This window comes from Equus quagga, chromosome 19, assembly GCF_021613505.1.
Source record: "Equus quagga isolate Etosha38 chromosome 19, UCLA_HA_Equagga_1.0, whole genome shotgun sequence".
Taxonomy (NCBI): domain Eukaryota; kingdom Metazoa; phylum Chordata; class Mammalia; order Perissodactyla; family Equidae; genus Equus; species Equus quagga.
Window position 1 is genome coordinate 41380450 of NC_060285.1, and position 19136 is coordinate 41399585.

At 35.4% G+C, this 19136-nt stretch overlaps 1 protein-coding gene across 2 annotated transcripts in view; it reads right to left on the bottom strand.

Moving 5' to 3' along the window:
* The window catches only part of ZDHHC17 (zinc finger DHHC-type palmitoyltransferase 17), a 109086-nt gene that overhangs the window by 38053 nt on the left and 51897 nt on the right, over positions 1-19136 (bottom strand). For both annotated transcript variants that reach the window (XM_046646108.1, XM_046646107.1), the window contains exons 9-12: positions 12408-12550; positions 10794-10894; positions 2106-2230; positions 1006-1068 (exon numbers count right to left, since the gene is read on the bottom strand). In XM_046646108.1, coding sequence (XP_046502064.1) covers positions 1006-1068; positions 2106-2230; positions 10794-10894; positions 12408-12550 — 432 coding nt within the window. The remainder of the gene's footprint in view (positions 1-1005; positions 1069-2105; positions 2231-10793; positions 10895-12407; positions 12551-19136) is intronic.

The following is a 19136-nucleotide window of genomic DNA, read 5'->3' on the forward strand; positions in this document are numbered from 1 at the left end:
GGAGCACGTGAACTTAACCACTACACCACCAGGGGGCCCCTGCATGTATTTTGAATATTCAAAACAACTACTGTTTCGTCAAAGAATGTTAAATGAACAACTTAAGGAATCCATAGAATTAGAGCTCAGTTTCAAAAACCTTTATTCCATAACTCTAAGTCAATTATTTTACTATTATTCCAATATTAAGATATTACCTCAGCTGCAGTGTATAAATTAAAGATATAACTGTAAGAGCCTTTAGTTTCAGGTATGATTTGGGGCTCTTTCAGTTTCTGTGTAAGAAAACATGGGTTAACCACTGTGGCAGTCTATACATGTTTCACAAGAACTAATTATAAAAATTAAGCAGAAAATAAAATCACAAAACAGTATTATTCTATAGAAATTTGATGTCTATAATAAGAAACAATGTCAATATTACTATATCTGATTCCATAAGTAAATGCTATTTAATTTCATTTATATCTTTATCTATGACCTGAAGATGACAACTTTTAATAGAAATGATAAAACAGTGCTCAAAGTTGCATAAACACTCTAATACAGGCAAACACTACTCAAATTGAACCAGTTTAGAGGTCATGTTATCTTAGAAGATATCTAATGGATTTTCCCACTGTGACCTTTAAATATAAGAATAAAGTTTCTTAAAGTGTAATTAGGAGAACATATTAGCGAATCACAGTAAACCTTTGATTTTAAATACGTTATTACTTAGTTTTTTATTTGAGTTACATTTTAAAAGAGAAAAAGAGTAAGAATGAACACGAATGAATGGCAGCTCTGAATCAGAAGTGTAGTCAGGGGCTAGGTCAGGAGTAAGCACAGCGGGAAGGAGACATCGTTTCGCCACCTGTCCTCTTGTCCCACAGTCTAAAAGGCACTTTTGGGGGCATGAAGTGTGCTCAGAGAAAGAAACTATTCTCCTCACTCCCCACAACCTCTGTGCTCTGCCACCGCCAAGGGAAGAGGAGAGGGGAAAGCATAAAGAAAAAATACTACCAAACAGGTACTGCAGAATATACTGAGGTCCAGACTTCCTGTCTCTGCAAGCTCAACTATTGTCTGTGAATCAAAAACAGAGAGATTTTATTCAAAATGGAACAATGTTCACCAACTACTGTGCCATCAACATGAATCAGTGAACATGATGTTTGTCATCAATTAACCAATGTTGTCAGCTCAAAATAATAAAATCTTATGTTCATTTACTTCTGCTATTTCATTACAGTATGAAAACAGGAATTTTATTTCTTGGATTTGTAAAGAGGCAACCCTAAATTTAATTACGGAAATACTCCTCCAACAATCAAACTAAGTTACCTACCCTAAGAAATGGTTGGGTTTTGATGATTAAGACATGAAAATAAACCTAACTCCAGTAAAAAAGTGATCTTCAGAACTAGATTATGACTAAGATAACCTGGCAAACCAATTAGCAGTAATGTCTGAAGAAAGCTGTTAACATAAGGGTAGCAATTTCTGTCAGCCTAGAAAAAGGGGAACCCAACCATAAGAACGTGCCAGTGTTTTTATCTACTGTGGACAGGAATAACTCATCAGGATTTGTTTTGCTTTCAGAAACTGTATAAAAGAGCTCTTAAGATAATCTAAATGCCTCTTGTCCAAGTCTCTACTTACGTGCCATCTTTAGATTATAAATTTGGTTTCCTAAGTACCTGGGTCATAGATGAGGGGGTTCCCTGGATCATAAATACAAATATTTCAGTTATTGGAACAATATATCTGCATTATCAACCAATTTATTGGCCTTCAAGTTTATACCGTATTTCAACAAACATTTAGTGAATGCGTTATTATTTGCTGAGGGTTTATAGAAATGTTTAAAATATTGTATTCGTCCCTCAAAGCAATCACAGTAGCCCTATACGGAGAGAAACAAGAAATTATAAAACGTCATGGAAGCGTTAAGGACAGGATCACAAGAGCACCAGGGTGAGCAGAAACTACACATGATCTCAGTTTGGTTTGAAACTTCTCCATATTCTAAAAAACAGTTTCTTCCTTTGTGCTCTATCTGCTATAAACACTGATAATTTGGCAGTTAAACACATGTGACTAGTTAGATTGTATCTTGCTACCTTTTTCTTTTGTTCTTCTGTAGCTTTAATAATCCCTGGATCTGATTTCCAAGATTTTCCAAAATTGTAGAAAAGTGCAACACTATTAGCAAGGAATGGAAGGTGGATAAATAAAAAGTTGAGATGTGCCTGAAGTCAAGGAATATAAAGAAGCAACGATAAATGAGTTACGATTATAGGTAAACTTAGAATCCACAAAATTTTACCACACACAAAAAACCACCTACCATCAAAAAAATACAACCTAGTTTATCTATTACATCAAAATAGATACATTTTTCCATTATATTACTTAACACAAAAAGTAAAAATAATGACTTCTTTACCAACTGTAAATCATGTAGGTTAGGCTTATGTGATACTTTTTAAAAATCAGTGAATACATTAAAAATTCAGTGAACACATTATTTTTAAATGATCATTATTTCTTTTGACAAAAATGAAGGGACTTCTCATGTTCAAAGTTATTAACATATTACTGTATCTATATGCATTAAAATCTTTATATATCTACAAACACTTCAGTTATCACACCCATCTATTTTAAAGATTGCTTTTAAATACTCTGTTGCCTTTTTTGAACACATTCAAGTTGACTTTAATTGTAGAAAAGATATTTATAAACTTGCTTAAAATAAAAATAGTTTCTATGTTCACATTTTTCTACCTAATGAAAACATAAGAAATCTACTAGGTATTTATAAATATAAGTGAAAAGTCAAAGACTATTTTAAATAACACTAGGAGAAATAAAGCAATGTTGCCAAAGCAACACAGTTATGAGAAAAAATATCTGGGCTACTCAAATATCATTTTCAATATTTTATGTAGGTACAAGCATCATATAAGAATCTTGTAAGATTTTTTGACATTATCATGTATACTCACTATTTATATTTCTTATGAAGCAAAGATAAAAAGAACAGCTTCTTGAATGAAATGATCATATATTTGTTCGCTAATTACCAAAACACTCAAAAATCGCTTAAAATACAGGAGAAAAAAAGGAAGAAGATAAGAGTAGTTACTATCACCTGCCATATACAAAAGTGATGTCTCTTTTTCCAGTCCTTTATTTTCTCCCCACTTCCACCATCCGTATTCCACAAAATCCACTGATACAATAAGCACAGAATAAATAGGAAGTCAAATTTTCAGCTGCTCCACCAGCTAAAAATCTCTTGAGAATAAAGAGTAAATGTATGTGTGAAGAATGCTGAAACCCTGGCATTTTTTAGGGGCAGTACCTTTACTTACTGTAAGTTTCAAAAAGTTGCTGACAAGTAAATAACAGGTCAGGTTCTTATAGCCAGGATTAAATTTGTAAGGGGCTAACTACCAGCTCAATAAATGATTATAGATTTCAAAGGGATTTATTCAGGAATTAAACATCAGATGAACTTAAAGAATTTCTTTGCTTGTTCTTTAAAGGCAAAGAGATTAGGTATCTTCAAATGGTGGTTTGAAATTAGCTTCAGCAACAGGTTCAGACCAGTTAATTTTAAAAATTTAACTGAAATAGGCATTCTCTATAAATAGCATGAGTTTTTTGGTAAAGGTTTAAAACAACCTTTATTCCTGATGAAAATTAAAAAAACACTAAGAAGTATAAAGAGAAAAACAATAATTCCACCCAGAGATGTCTTCTCTTACTTGGCAGTGTGTTTTTTATCATAATTGGGACCATAGTGTATTTATTAACACTAATAAAATAAATACATTAATCACCAATTATGTGCCATTTAAGCTGCACAAGAATCCTATGATAAATTCTGCTGCTATCCCCACTTTACAGGTGACAAAACTGAGAGAGAGGTTAATTAAGTAGTCTAAGGTTAAGAGAGAATTAGAGGTGGAGCTGATACTAAAACCCAGGCTCCTATTATCAATGCTATTCTGCTTCCTCGAAGCACTGAGCAGAATGTCCTAATTCACTAAATATTATGGGAACAGTATCTTCAGGTATGAACATTTTTAAGGCTTGATATATATTTTATACTGTCAGATTATTTCCAGAAAGATATACCAATTTATAACCACACTAGCAACATATACTGATCATTGAGTGAAGAAAAAAGTGTTGCCAATTTTAGAGGCAAAAGAAGTGTTATTCTATTGTAAACAGTCCTCCAACTGGAGATAAAACAAGTATTTGTCATCGATGTTTTTAAATGTTTATGGAATTATTTTTTTACATTTAACTCTCTACTCTACTTGGATGTTACTTCGATACCTGCTGTGAAATGCAGCTCTAACTTATCATAATACCCTACAAAATGAACCAAAAATAGTAAATCAAACAAACCAACTGCCCAGCCAAATACCAGAACAACTTTGGAAAGGGGACAAGCCACAGTATACCACAGAGTTCACGCTGGAAGTCAAGGAAAGAAGAAGATTCTGGGGAGGCAGGCTGTCTGCGTAGTTCTTAATCCTGCCTCCACCTGTAGAAGCAGTCTGAAAAACGCAGATGAGAAGACAAAGTCAGAATCTGCATCAATCTCACCCGGGTCCTCTGACACTAAATAGGGCCCCCACCAAATCCACATGCTGAAGCCCTGAACTCTAATGTGACTGGATCTGCAGACAGGGTCTTTAGGAGGTAATTAAGGTTAAATTTGGTCATAAGGGTAGGACTCTAAGCCGACAAGCCTACGGCCCTATAAGTGAAAGAAGAGGGAGAGATCTCTCTCGCTCTCTCCTTGCCATGTGAGCCAGCAATGTCAAGGCTGATACCACAACTGAACGAGGAAAGAGTACGCCGAAGCAATGGCTTCTCTAATAGGCAAGAAAGATACTGCTCCTCCCCATCATTCATTATACACAGTGTCAAATACACAGGATAATATCTTAAATAGAATATCTTTAGTGACTTCAGAGAACTTTTGCACAAGCGCACAAAAAAAGATATACAAGAATATAGCAATATTTTTGGAATTCATAGAAGGTGGTGATTGGGTACTGGAAGATAGGTATTAAAAAGCTTAGAGGATATTAGAAGGAAACTAGGAAAAATACACAGTAAACTGAAGGAGTCCTAAGAGTAAACTATAGAAAAGAATGGTTAAAAGGAAAATGCATAGAGGAAAATGATAATTTTACACTCTCCTCATTTTTATATATGTAATCATCCCAGGCTCTAAAAGTTCTTCATGTCTATCTTTAGTTTAAAAACTTAATTTAACTTAAAATATAACTGAAAAATGATTTATTTTTAGACATAAAATTTCTAATAACCTATAGAATGAAATAGAAATAGAAATAGAAATCTAATAACCTTCTATAATGAAATAATCAATATTTCAAAAGTGGTGCCAACCACAGTTGACTGTCCTGGCTATGACAATGAATTTTACAGTTGATTATTATGATTATTATATTATATGGTCAATAAACAAAATTTTCAAATAAATAAAAGGACAAGAAACAAGATAAAACTACTCATGAATCCAACACCCAGAGACAACCACAGCTAAAATTATATGTACTCACTTGCCACTCTTATCCTTTTTGCATTTCAAAATTAGAATCACTCCATAAATATAATGTTTTTGCTTATTATATACACTTTAAGTATCAGCTCATATCATTAAATCCTAGAAAAGCTTTTTTTCTTTTTTGGTGAGGAAGATTGGCCCTGAGCTAACATCTGTTGCCAATCTTCCTCTTTTTGCTTGAGGAAGATTGTCGCTGAGCTAACATCTGAGCCAATCTTCCTCTATTTTGTAAGTGAGATGCCACCACAGCACGGCTTGATGAGTGGTGTGTAGGTCCACTCCCACAATCTGAACCTGCGAACCCCGGGCCACTAAAGCAGAGCATGCAAACTTAACCACTATGCCACTGGGCCAGCCCCTAAATCTTAGCAAAGTATTTTAATTGCTATTTTAGCCCATACTGTTATGTAGTGTAACTGATAGAACTATCCCCCTATTCAGGTTGTTTCCATTTTTTCCCTATCCTAATAGTACAATAATAAACATCCTGGTAAATAAATCTTTGATCATATCTCTGATTATTTACTTACGAATAAGAAATCATTAAGAGAGATTTAAAGCTCTTTCTACAGGTTGTCAAATTGCTTTTGAGGGGGCTTTATGAATTTAAAATCATGCTCAGAGTCTAACATAAAGACATCTGAAGATACACTGTCTCAGGGCAAAAAGCTGGGTTCTACCCCAGACCCTTGATAATCACCTACGTGATTTTGAGCAAGACGTACAACTTCTCTGAACTTCCGTTTTTCCATCAGTTAGAAAACAGCATTATGATTTGTGTGGTTTGTTTTTTAGTCTCAAAGAATTATTCTGAGAAACAAGTAAAACAATGTATCTGAAAGAGCTATACACAAAAAAGCACTGAATTAATGTAAAGTACATATGGGGTGATAATTAATGAATAGTAGAAAAGAATAAGAACTTATTTATTAAAAGTTTCTATCAACATGAAATTTATTATCACCACAAAATGCTTATTGGATATCATATTATGAAAACTAAAGGTTCACACAGGTGATCCTCAGGCCAACTCATTACAACTGATCTGTTACCCCACAATCAACACTCACGGTGCTTTTCAGTCATCCGTGGACATGCACAAAGCGGCAAATGTAAGAATCTCCTTCACACACATTCCCAGCTGAGTCGACAAGGTGACACTCTGCCTTCCTGTTTCAACTCTCTCATGCTGTAAACAAGTGTCCTTTCCGTGGTCTATTTAGTCCCACATTTTTCGCAGTTTTTGTGCTCTTTGTTGATGATTTTGCTTTTTCTTTTCTGAAGAATATTGGCCCTGAGCTAATATCCATGCCCATCTTCCTCTACTTTATATGTGGGACGCCTGGCACAGCGTGGCTTGACAAGTGGTGCATAGGTCTGTGCCCGGGATCCAAACCAGCGAACCTGGGCCACGGATGCAGAGCATGCGAACCCCACTGCTCCGCCCCTGGGCCAGCCCCTGATGATTCTGCTTTTTAAAATGGCCTCCAAGTGTAGTGCTCAAATGCTGTCTAATGTTTGTAAGTGCAAGAAGACTGAGAAATGCGTGCCTTACAATGTGTGTGTCAGATATGCTTTGTTCAGGCATAGGTTATAGTGCTGTTGGCCATGAGTTGAACGTTAATGATCAACAATAAATATTAAATTTGATGTTTAAACAGAAACATGTAAAACAAGGTTATGTAGTGACTGGTTGACAAACATGTTGCAGTAATCTAACCACCTTCTTCCCCCAGGAGTAATAGGTTCAGTATTTGCTAATTCAGTATTCACAGAGACTTTACAGAACATAAGTACTGTGAATAATGAAAATTGACTCTAACTCTATTTTTCAAAACTAGTCTAACCAGCTTTAATTATGGATATGTAATCATGAGTTGCATGAGGCAAGTGGTAAAAGCAACAACAAAGAGGCTGAGGACAGCAGAGCGGTGGACCCTGCCAGCTGCTGCGTTCTCTCGCTGCACCTTAATCCTGGCCTCGTATTATGAGCCTCAGAGCTCCTTCCTGTCTAACAGCCTTTGTGCTTCCATTATAAATTATTCCAGGCTCCTTTCTGTTCCCTTTCTGCTCCACTCTCTGGTCTCAAAAATTTAATACCAAAAAACAAAAAATGTAGCTCTAAAATCATACAGGGCCTAGATATATATATGTTCTTTTATAACATAGAGAAGTGTCAAGTTTTTTTGGATAATCAGAATTTAAATTTGTGATTTCATTCTACATTCCATGAATATCACGCACACATACACATACATTCAAAAGAAACTATAAATGCACATTTAAAGTCCATTTGGACACAAACTTAACTAGATTTAAGAGTCATGCATAAACAATAATATGCACTTATGCAACACTTCACATGTCAGGTATGTCCTACACTATAGTATATTCCACTTTTCAAGAATTCTGTGAGAGAGCACTAGGACCAGCCCTCCGTTACAGACAAGTATAGAACTTAGTATGCTCACTGCTCATACTACAATTCTTATTCGAAAAATTAACATGTGAAATTTACTCAATGCATTTAAAAAATGAATTATATGCCATTCTATTTTAAAGCCAGAATTATTCAAATAGGGAAAGTTAAATAGACTTGATTGTTCTAGCCTTCCCTTCAAAATCTACCTTTCACATTCTCAACTCCCCAGCTTCAGAAACTTGCAAAGCTATTTTATACTCTCTCCAAATAAAGCAAAGCAAAAGATTCAAATTATACTATATAAAACTCTCTGGCATAAAGGTTTTATTGTTTTTTTTTTTTTTTACTTTTTATTAAGATTATGATAGTGGGGCTGGCCCCGTGGCCGAGTGGTTAAGTTTGCGTGCTCCGCTTCAGTGGCCCAGGGTTTCGCTGCTTCTGATCCTGGGCACAGACATGGCACCACTCATCAGGCCATGGTGAGGCAGCATCCCACATGCCACAACTAGAAGGACCCACAACTAAAATATACAACTATGTACTGGGGGGATTTTTGGAGAAAAAGCAAAAAAAAAGACTGGCAACAGTTGTTAGCTCAGGTGCCAATCTTAAAAAAAGAGTCAAAACAAAACAAAGAAGTGAAATTTAAGAAAAAAAAAAAAAGATTATGATACGTTTACAACCTTGTGAAACTTCAGTCGTACCGTTGTAGGTGCACCACTTCACCCTTTGTGCCCACCCCCCTTTCCCCTGGTAACCACTAATCTGTTCTCTTTGTCTACATGTGTAACTTCCACATATGAGTGGAGTCATACAGAGACTGTCTTTCTCTATCTGGCTTATTTCACTTCACATAATACCCTCAAGGTCCACCCATGTTGTTGTGAATGGGATGATTTTATCCTTTTTTTACGGCTGAGTAGTATTCCATCGTGTGTGTGTGTGCGCATGTGCGTGCGTGTGTGTGTGTGTACACCATATCTTCTTTATCTAATCATCAGTTGATAGGCACTTAGGTTGCTTCCACGTCTTGGCTATTGTAAACAATGCTGCAGTGAACATTGGGGTGCATGGGACTTTTGGAATTGCTGACTTCAAGCTCTTTGGATAGATACCCAGTAGTGGGATGGCTGGGTCATATGGTATTTCTATTTTTAATTTTTTGTTTTCCGTAGTGGCTGCACCAGTTTGCATTCCCACCAGCAGTGGATGAGGGTTCCTTTTTCTCCACAACCTCTCCAACATGTGTTACTTTTTGCTTTGGTTATTTTTGTCTGGCGTAAAGTTTTCATTATTTGGTAATTTACTAATTTTTCTGCCTTTCTCACTTACACGCATAACAGACTAAGAGTACGGCAACAGTCTAAAATTATTTTGAGACGTGAATCTGACTTTTTTCCTTGAACATAAAATTTACTGTCCAATTTAGGAAACAAAGTTAGAAAATATGTCTGGAATACTAAAGTCATTTCAGAGGTCAGTGTTTTTTATACATCTAAAACAGATGAGGTAATGAAAATAAGCAGATCTGTTTTATTCATATCAAATGTCCCAATAACACAATTCTAATACTCAATAAATCCTTGAAAAACAATTTTTATGTCAAGGTATAATACTAACCCAGAATGAGCTAGCGAAAACTGCCACATGGAAAAATTTCAATAGATACTTATGCCCAGAAAGTATTTTAAAAGTAGTATACTTTCTGAAAGTAATCACATAATGCTGTAAGAATAAAAGAACTACAAGTGTAGCTTCAATTCTGTGCCTCACTCTCAAAAGTAAAATAAGCATGTTTTGTTTTCAATTAAAATACAAAACAACTGAACAAAAAGAATACAGTATTATACCACGCAAGACTGGGAAGTGAAACCACGTATTAATTAAACTCATTCAGAACAGTTACAAGTCCCCGAGAGCTGCATACTGTTTAAAACGTATTTTATATACTTTATGTTTTGAAAAATGATGAACAAACATGAAATTTATTTATTATAATAATTTATTTATTATAATAAATCAGACTGCCCTACTGATTGACCTATGTAACAATACCAAAAGTTGACACTGGTCTTATTTCTTTGATACACACACATCTTCACACACACACATTCATAATTTCCAACTACGTTACTTTTTAAAAGTATACTACATTGAAATAATTTGCTCGTTAGTAAACATTTGAAGATACAGCATTACATGCCTTCCATGAAGCAAAAGAGAAAATTAACCGTTACCGACCACAGCAAAATAAGTTGTGAAATTAAGAAAATATTTAGAGAAAAGTTTGATACTAAAACATGAAAATCAGAAGTTTAGTAGAAAGGTTTAGAACACGTGTTATAGAGTCAAACAAGTACGTATTTCTTTCCCAGCTTTCCCAGAAGCCAGCCATGTGGCGCTGAGCAAGGATGACAGCTTACCCTGTTTAAACTTAAATTTTCCCATCAATAAAATGGAGATAACAATACTAAAATATAGGATGTATGTTAAATGAGTACAAAGTATTCAAGAAAATGCCCTTAAACACTCAGTAAATGGCAGCTATTATTACTGATGTTGTTATCTAAAGCAGCTTTCAAAAGCAAGCTATTCAATATAAAACATTTAAAAACAATATTTACATTAGTTCCCACTTATTTTTCTAAGAATACTTTTTTAATACAGCAAATCGTGAGTAGTTCGGTCCCAATGTTAAATTACTATTAAACATTTGTTTAAAAACAAACAAAAATTGCTTTAGATACGATCTTTATAACCAAAGGATATCATTCCAAAACCAAAAGAACCACGTCACATACATCCAGAATTTGGTTGCCAAATATATTCCAAGGGGCAATGCGCTATGCATTGAATGATCAAAAAAGGATCTGGAAAACACAAGTTTTGTAAAATTTGAGCTCTATATTTCACTGTAAAAATGAATCTTTATTTATCTAAATGAAAATTAGACACACATTCTACATAGCAAACTCTGGTTTAACTAAAATCCAGAAGTCCAGGATACTTAACTCCTAAGGCTGTTTTCACAGTAATCAATAATAAATGAGTTCACAGATGAATGACTCGGCAAGATTCTGAGCTCCTTTTAGTTCACCAAGACTTAAAATTATATTCCCTTTACTTTTCACCTTCAGGATTTCAGGCTATTCCTCTTCTTTTAAATCAACAATTCACTTTAGCATACAGTCACGTGCCGCATAACAACGTTCTGGTCAACGGACCACATATACACAACAGCGGTCCCACAAGATTCATACCACACAGCTAGGTGTGTAGTAGGCTATGCCCTCTAGGTTTGTGTAAGTACGTGGTATGATGTTCACACAACGACGAAATCACCTAACAACACATTTCTCAGAACATATCCCATAGTTAATGACACATGACTACATATATAACTGTATCATTCAGCGTATTATTCACCAAAGATACTATAATTTTGACACATGAGTAGAAAGCAATCCTCATATTTTCTCTGTTTCCTCATTTCTCTTTACCTACACACTCCCATTAAGCTTCAGCACCTCTTTTCAAACAGAATGAACTGGCTACAATTTAGTGGAATTGAAGGTCACTATTTACAGTATTTAGAATTTAGGAAAAATAAATCTTATTAAAACATAAGCAGGATCAATCATTCATGTAGACTAAATAGAAAGTCTTGGTGATTTCCTATTTATAATAGCCCTTGGAACTCCTAGAAATACTAAAATTGAGATTAATTACCCAGAATTAAGCCCCTTTTTGAGAGTTAACACAAGTGTGTTACAAGTCATTTTTGTCTCTGTGTGTTATTTTCAGAACTCTTTTTTGAAATTTAGGTAAAAACAAGGTACTAAAGGAATGGAAATTAAGTGGAAATCTACGGACCGAAAGAAAATGGAATGATCATAATGTTTAAAGAAAAAAGAGAGAGAAAATTAAAAAGAAAAAACGGAGCCTACTTTACATGCTTAGACTCTACTTTGCTCCTAAAAATCAAACCTCTTTCTTACATACTGCCTATGATGAAAGAAAATATAACTCGTATGGAAAGGTAAGCTCAAGCATTATGATTACCTAAAAACAAGCACCATGTATATTACATTTAGAGTTCAACAAATGCAAGTACACGTCTACCAAAATGTTTTAAAACCATTTCAGCCTTACAAATTAGATGCTAGACTTTGTCACTGAAAGCACCTTTAGGAACATTTTAACAATGTTAAAATTTTAAAAGATTTCACACACAAATTTGCCAAAATTTTTTAAGATTAAATTAAGATCAAACATGTTACACAAAGCCAATGTTCTAACATACAAAACATTAATTTTATATAGCAGGTCCAAATTATACTCCCTCATGTAAAGTTAAAATATAGTTAAAAACAACATACTTACTTTGAAAGAAATTGTACTGTAGCCCAAACACCACCATACATTAGCCCTTTAATGAGCCAAGAATCAATATTTAGGTCTGCTATAAACCCAACCAGCCAAATAACTAGGAAAGGAGTTCCCAGCATTACTTTCTGCCGAAATTCCTGTATAGAAAGAAAAAAACAACTAGTTAGAAGGTTTTGCATGTTTCAAGTAACCTCAATGTGAACCATTGTTACCTTTGTGAAAACACGCAACAGAGGGTGAAATTCATCCATTCAAGTATGCCTACTATGTTCAGGTACTATTCAAGGCACTAAATAAAAAATTTAAAAGCACATAGTTAAAATTGTGGAAAATGAGAACAAAAGTTTAAGACTGGGTCTATAGACAGTCAGATATAAAAGATAGCAGTACCACCTGCTAACATGTGGACAGGCTAGAAGACAGGTCACGACAAATACCACCCTGTTTTACCAGGCGCACTGCTTACTAGAGAGACAAGGAAGGACCAGAAGGACTGATGGTCAAAGAACTGTATGAGAGAAGGAAAGCTGAGGAAGCTTAGCCTGGAGAAGACATTTGGAATGACACATATAAACAGTATATTAAAACCGTAAAATGAGATACAAAATAAAGTCAATCTACAGGGTACCTAAGTCCAGAGAACGGACACTGTGTGTCTCTGAACATTTCAAAGCAGAGTGCCTAATATTCCAGAGGTAGTTCCAGTTCATTTTCGTACTGGTCTGGTTGTCACGAAGTCCATACTTCTAAGTATAAAACCTATCTACTTCCTCGTGACATCTATCACAACTGTATCCTCAGAGCAACACGAGGTCCATCTATTGCCTCTTCCACACAACAGCCTTCACAAACTCACGGGCAGCTATCCAGTCTCTCTGAGTTACTTTAGTTGACAGATCTAAGATATCCCAGCTGTGATAGAATAAAGCTAAAAGTGTAAACATTACTTTCCTCATTGAATATTTACCTTTGTGGAGGCTAAGATGATATTACACTTTTTTAGCATCTCTTTCATCCTGTTGGCTTCTAGTGAAACACTTTTTAGTAAAAATGGCCACATCTTTCCCAATAGCCACTGTAATTCATTTTCTGAACTCAATTTGTACTTTCAACATAGACTAATAATTAAACATATCAACTTCAGAGTTTAATTTTATGCTGTAGTAAAATAACTAATCCTTCCAATTTGTTTTTTCACCTCTAGTATGTGTGAATTTTACATCAAAACATTAGAGAAGATTTATAACTGGGAAAAGAGAGTATGAGAAAGGGTGGGTACTGATAGGAGAGAAGATGAACATGTGTCATTTGAAAAGTATTTACTAAAATTACCTGTGATTTTGCTTATTTTTAGTCAAGATACTGGTCTCCCTCAGCAATGGCCACACTTTTTCATTATTAAAAATTAATACACAATTTACATATAGTAAAATTCATCCTCTTTTGTGTACAGTTCTCTGAGTTTTGGTTAACTGACACAGCTGTGTAACCAGCAAGAAAATCAAAACACAGAACAGCTCTCTCAAGCCCTGAACCACTGTGTGCCCTGGTCCCAGCCCCGGGCAAACACTAATCTGATTTTCGCCTCTATACTCTCTTTGCAGGAATGTCATATAAACGGAACTACACTGAATGCAATCTTTTAAGCCCGGCTTCTTTCACTTAGAGAGCACATTCGACATTCATCATGTTGCCTGTGTTAGCAGTGAGTTCCTTTTTAACGCTGAGTAGCATTCTATCACAGGATGTATCCGTTTGTTTATCCACTCCCCAGCTAAGGGATTACAGCTGTTTCCAGTTTTTGATGATTGTGAATAAAGCCATTATAAACATTTGTGCACAGGTTTTTGTGTGAATGTAAGTTGATTTCACTTGGACAAAGACCCATGTGTGGGATTTCTGGATTTGTTTTTCAAACTGTCATTTAACATATATATTATAGTATTATAAAGATGTAATGGTGACGCACTGCTTCTACAGATATGAGAAATCTGTTTTCACTTATATTTTATTACAGAAATTCTCAAATGCAGTCATCCCTTGGTATCTGCACGGGACTGGTTCCAGGACCCCCACGGATACCAAAATCCAGCGATGCTCACGTCCCTTATACAAAATGGCATAGTATTGGCATATAACCTATGCGAATCCTCCCATATACTTTAAATCACCTCTAGATTACGTTTACTTCCTAATACAATGTAAATGGTAAGTAAATACTTGTTGTACTGTATTGTTTAGGGAATAATGACAAGAAAAACACTGTACATGTTCAGTACAGACACAACCATTGTAGGCCTTGCGATCCAAGGATGACTGAATCTGTGGATTTGGAACCTGCGGATACAGAGGGCTGACTATACACAGTAAATTTGAAAGCATTTTATAGTGAATACCTGTATATCAACCACCTAGACTCTACAATTCAGTGATCAATTTTTGTATGTGTGTGTGTGAGGAAGACTGGCCTTGAGCTAACACTTGTTGCCAATCTTCCTCTTTTTGCTTGAGGAAGATTGTCACTCAGCTAACATCTGCGCCAATCTTCTATTTTATGTGGGATTCTGCCACAGCATGGCTTGACGAGTGGTGCTAGGTCTGCACCCAGGAACCAAACCTGCAAACCCAGGCCACTGAAGTGGCGCATGCAAACTTAACCATTACACCACCAGGTCAGCCCCTCAGTAATCAATTTTTTAATTCAAGTTTTTAGTTTGAAATAACTATAGATTCACATGCAGTTGTAATGATTAATACAGACAGATCTCAAGTACCCTTTACCCATGTTCCCCCAATGGTTAACACCTTGCAAAACGGTAGTACAATATCACAACCAGGATACTGACATTTATAGTTAAGGTACAGAGTATTTCCATCACTGCAAGGATTCCTCATGTCCTTTTATAGCAACTTCCACCCTACCCTATTCTCACTTCCATAGGAACCTCTAGCAACCACTAAACTGTTCTACATTTCTATAATCTTGTCATTTCAAGAATTTTATATAAATGGAATTATACGGTATGTATGTAACCTTATGAGATTGGCTTTTTCACTCAATGTAATTATCTGCAGTTTCACCCAGGTTATTGCATGTACCATTAGTTCATTTCCTTTTACTGCTGAGGAATATTCCATGGTACGAATGTACACAGTTTAACCACTCACCCATTGAAGGACTTTGGGGTTATTTCTAGTTTGGGGCTATTATGACTAAAGCTGCTATAAACATTCACATACAGGTTTGTGTGTGAACATAAACTTTCATTTCTCTGGGATAAATGCCTAAGAGTGCAGTTTCTAGACTGTATGGTAAGTGCATGTTAAGTTTTTAAGAAGAAACTGCCAACTGTTCTCCAGGGTACTGTACTGTTTCACACTCTTACCAGCAACGCATGCATGAGTAATCCAGTCTCTCTGTACCCTCACCACACTCGGCATCATTACAGCTTTCTATTTCAGTTCTTCTGATAGGTGTGTGACAGTAAGTCACTGTGGCTTTAAGTCCCTAGCCACTGTGCCTGATGACTAAATATGGCAAACATCTTGTCTGTGCTTATCTGCCATTTTTATATCTTCCTTGGTTAAATATCTCTCCTTGTTTTCAGCCCATTTTCTAATTGGATTGTGTGATTTTTCACTGTTGAGTTTGGAAAGTTCTTTCTATATTCTGGAAACTAGTCCTTTGTTGGATATGTGGCTTACAAATACTTTCTCCCAGTCTGTAGTCTGTCTTTTCATCCTAATAACATGGTCTTTTGTAGAATAAAAGTTTCCAATTTTGATGAAGTCCAACTGATCGATTTTTACCCTTATGGATTGTGCTTTTTGTGTCAAAGCCAACTCTTTGCCTAGTTCTAGATTTTGGTAATTTTCTCTGTTTCTTCCTAAACGTTTTATAGTTTCATGTTTTACATTTAAGTCTGTGAACCATTTTGAGTTAATTTTTTTACACGGTGTGACGTTTGAGTTTTGTTTTGTTTTGTGTTTTGCCTACGCACAGCCTTTTCAACAAATGATGCTAGAGCCTTTGGATATCTTTCCACCACTGAACTGCTCTTGCACTTCTCTCAGAAGTCAGTGGGCACCTCTCTGTGGTTCTATTTCTGGGCCGTCTGTTCTGTTCCATTGATCTACCAGTTTATTCCTCCAGCAATACCACACAATCTTGATTCCTGTAGCTATACAGCATGTCTTGAAACTGCGTAGAGTGATTCCTCTTTTTCAAAATTGTTTTAGCTATTCCATGTCTACTGCCTTTTCATATACATTTTAGAATAATCTTGGTTATATAGACAAAAAGTCCTGCTGGACTTTTTACTTAATTGCATTAAATCTGTCTATCAATTTGGGGACAACTGACATATTTACTATGTTGAGTCTTTCAATTCATGAACACAGTATGCCTCCCCATTTATTTAAATCTTCTTTGATTTATTTCACTGGCATTTTAAAATTTTCAGTATACAAGTACTTTACCTATTTGGTTAGATTTACATCTAAGTATTTAAAATTCTTTTGTGAGCAATACTAAGATACTGTATCAAGTAGTACTGTATTTTTAATTTCAATGTCCACATGTTTATTGCAAATATATAGAAATAAAAGATTTTTTTTTTCTTTTGGTGAGGAAGATTGGCCCTGAACTAACATCTGTTGCCAACTTTCCTCTTTTTTGCTTGAGGAAGATTGTCCCTGAGCTAACATCTGTGACAATCTTCCTCTATTTTATATGTGGGACGCCACCACAGCATGGCTTGATGAGCAGTGTGTAGGTCTGCATCCAGGATCTGAACCTGCAAATCCCTGGCCACCAAAGAGAAGCATGCAAACCTAATCACTATGCCACCAGGCCAGCCCCAATAAAATAAGATTTTTTACATATTTATCTTATATCCTGTGACCTTGCTGAACTCATTTATGAGTTCTAGGAGTTTATTGTGTAGATTCCTTGGGATTTTCTACACACAGTCATGTCAACCACAAATAGGAACAATTTTATTATTTTTTCCTTTCTGATTTATATGCCTTTTAACTTCCTCTTCTTGCTTTATTCCACTAGCTGGAACTTCCAGCACTGTGTGGAGTAAGAGCAGTAAGAGGGCATCCCTGCCTTGTTCTTGAGCTTAGGGGAAAGCAGTCAGTCCTTCACTTTTAAGTATCACGTTAGTTGAAGGTTTTATACATGTTCTTTATAAAGTTCAGGAAATTCTCTTCTATTCCTATTTTCCTGAGAGTTTTATCATGAATGGATATTGATCTTTATCAAATGCTTTTTCTGCATTGATTGATGATATAACCATGAGATTACTCTTCTTTAGTTTGTGAATACGGTAGGTTACACTGAATTATTTTTTAATATTACACAAGCCTCGCATCCCTAGCATAAACCCAATTTGGCCATGATGCATAATTCCTTTTATAGATTGCTGACTTCTACTTGTTAACACTTGGTTAAGGATCTTTGAGCCTATAATGAGGAAGACTAGTCTACAGTTTCCTCTTGTGTACTGTCTTTGCCTGACTTTGGTATCAGGGTAACATACTGTTTCCATTCTGCTACTCGCTAGTTCCACAAGCAACTTGCTGATATTCCTATATGTGAAGTGAGTTTCTTACAGACAGCATATAGTTGGGCTATATTTTATAATCCATACTGCCAATATCTTTTAATTGGTACATTGAGACTGTTTACATTTGATGTGATTATTGATATGTTAGGGTTTAAGTCTATAATTTTGTATTTTGTTTTCTATTTGTTCTCTGTATGTTTCTCCATTTCCTTTTTCCTGCCTTCTTGTGGGTTACTGGGAAGTCTTTTAGAATTCTGTTTTGGTTTATCTATAGTGTTTTTGAGTATATCTATTTCTATAGCTTTTTTAGTGGTTACTCTAAGTATTACATTATATAAACATAATTTACCACAATGTACTCGTGTCATTGATTTTACCAGTTCCTGTGAAGTGAGGAAACCTTACCTCCCTTTATGTCCCTCTGCCCTCCCTGGTTTATACTGTAAATTGTCTCAAATATGTTCTCTACATACATTTAGAGCCACATCAGACAGCACTATAATTTCTGCTTCAACTGTCAAGCATAATTTGGAAGACATAAGATGAGAAGGAAAGTTTACCATATTTACCCATAATTTTGCCTACCCTGATGTTATATTCCAAGATTCTTTTTTTCATCATTTCCTCTCTGGTTAAAGAAATTCTCTTAGACATTCTTTTAGGGTAGGTCTGCTGGTGACAAATTCTCTTAGTTTTCCTTTATCTAAGAATGTGCTGATTTCTCCGTCACTTCTGACACATACTTTCACCGGGTATAGGATTCTGGGTTGACAGTTCTTTCCATCCAGCACTTGGAAAATGTGCCAGTTCCTTCTGGCCTCTTTGGTTTCTGATGAGAAATCCACTATCATTTGAATCGTTTTAGCCCCATTTATAAGGGGATTTCAGGATTTTTATTTTTTGGGTTTTAGTTTCCAGAAGTTTGACCCCATGTTCAGTGAAGATTTCTTTGAGTTTATTCTGTTTAGCCTTCCTTCCACTTCTTAATCTATAGGTTTGTCTTTTGCCAAATTTGGGGATTTTTTTGGCCATTGTATCCTTGAGAACTTTTTCAACCCCACCCTCTTTCTCTTCTTCTTCTGCGACTCCAATTGTATTAACATTAGATATTCTGTTATAACCACAGGTCCCTGAGGCTCTGTTCATTTTA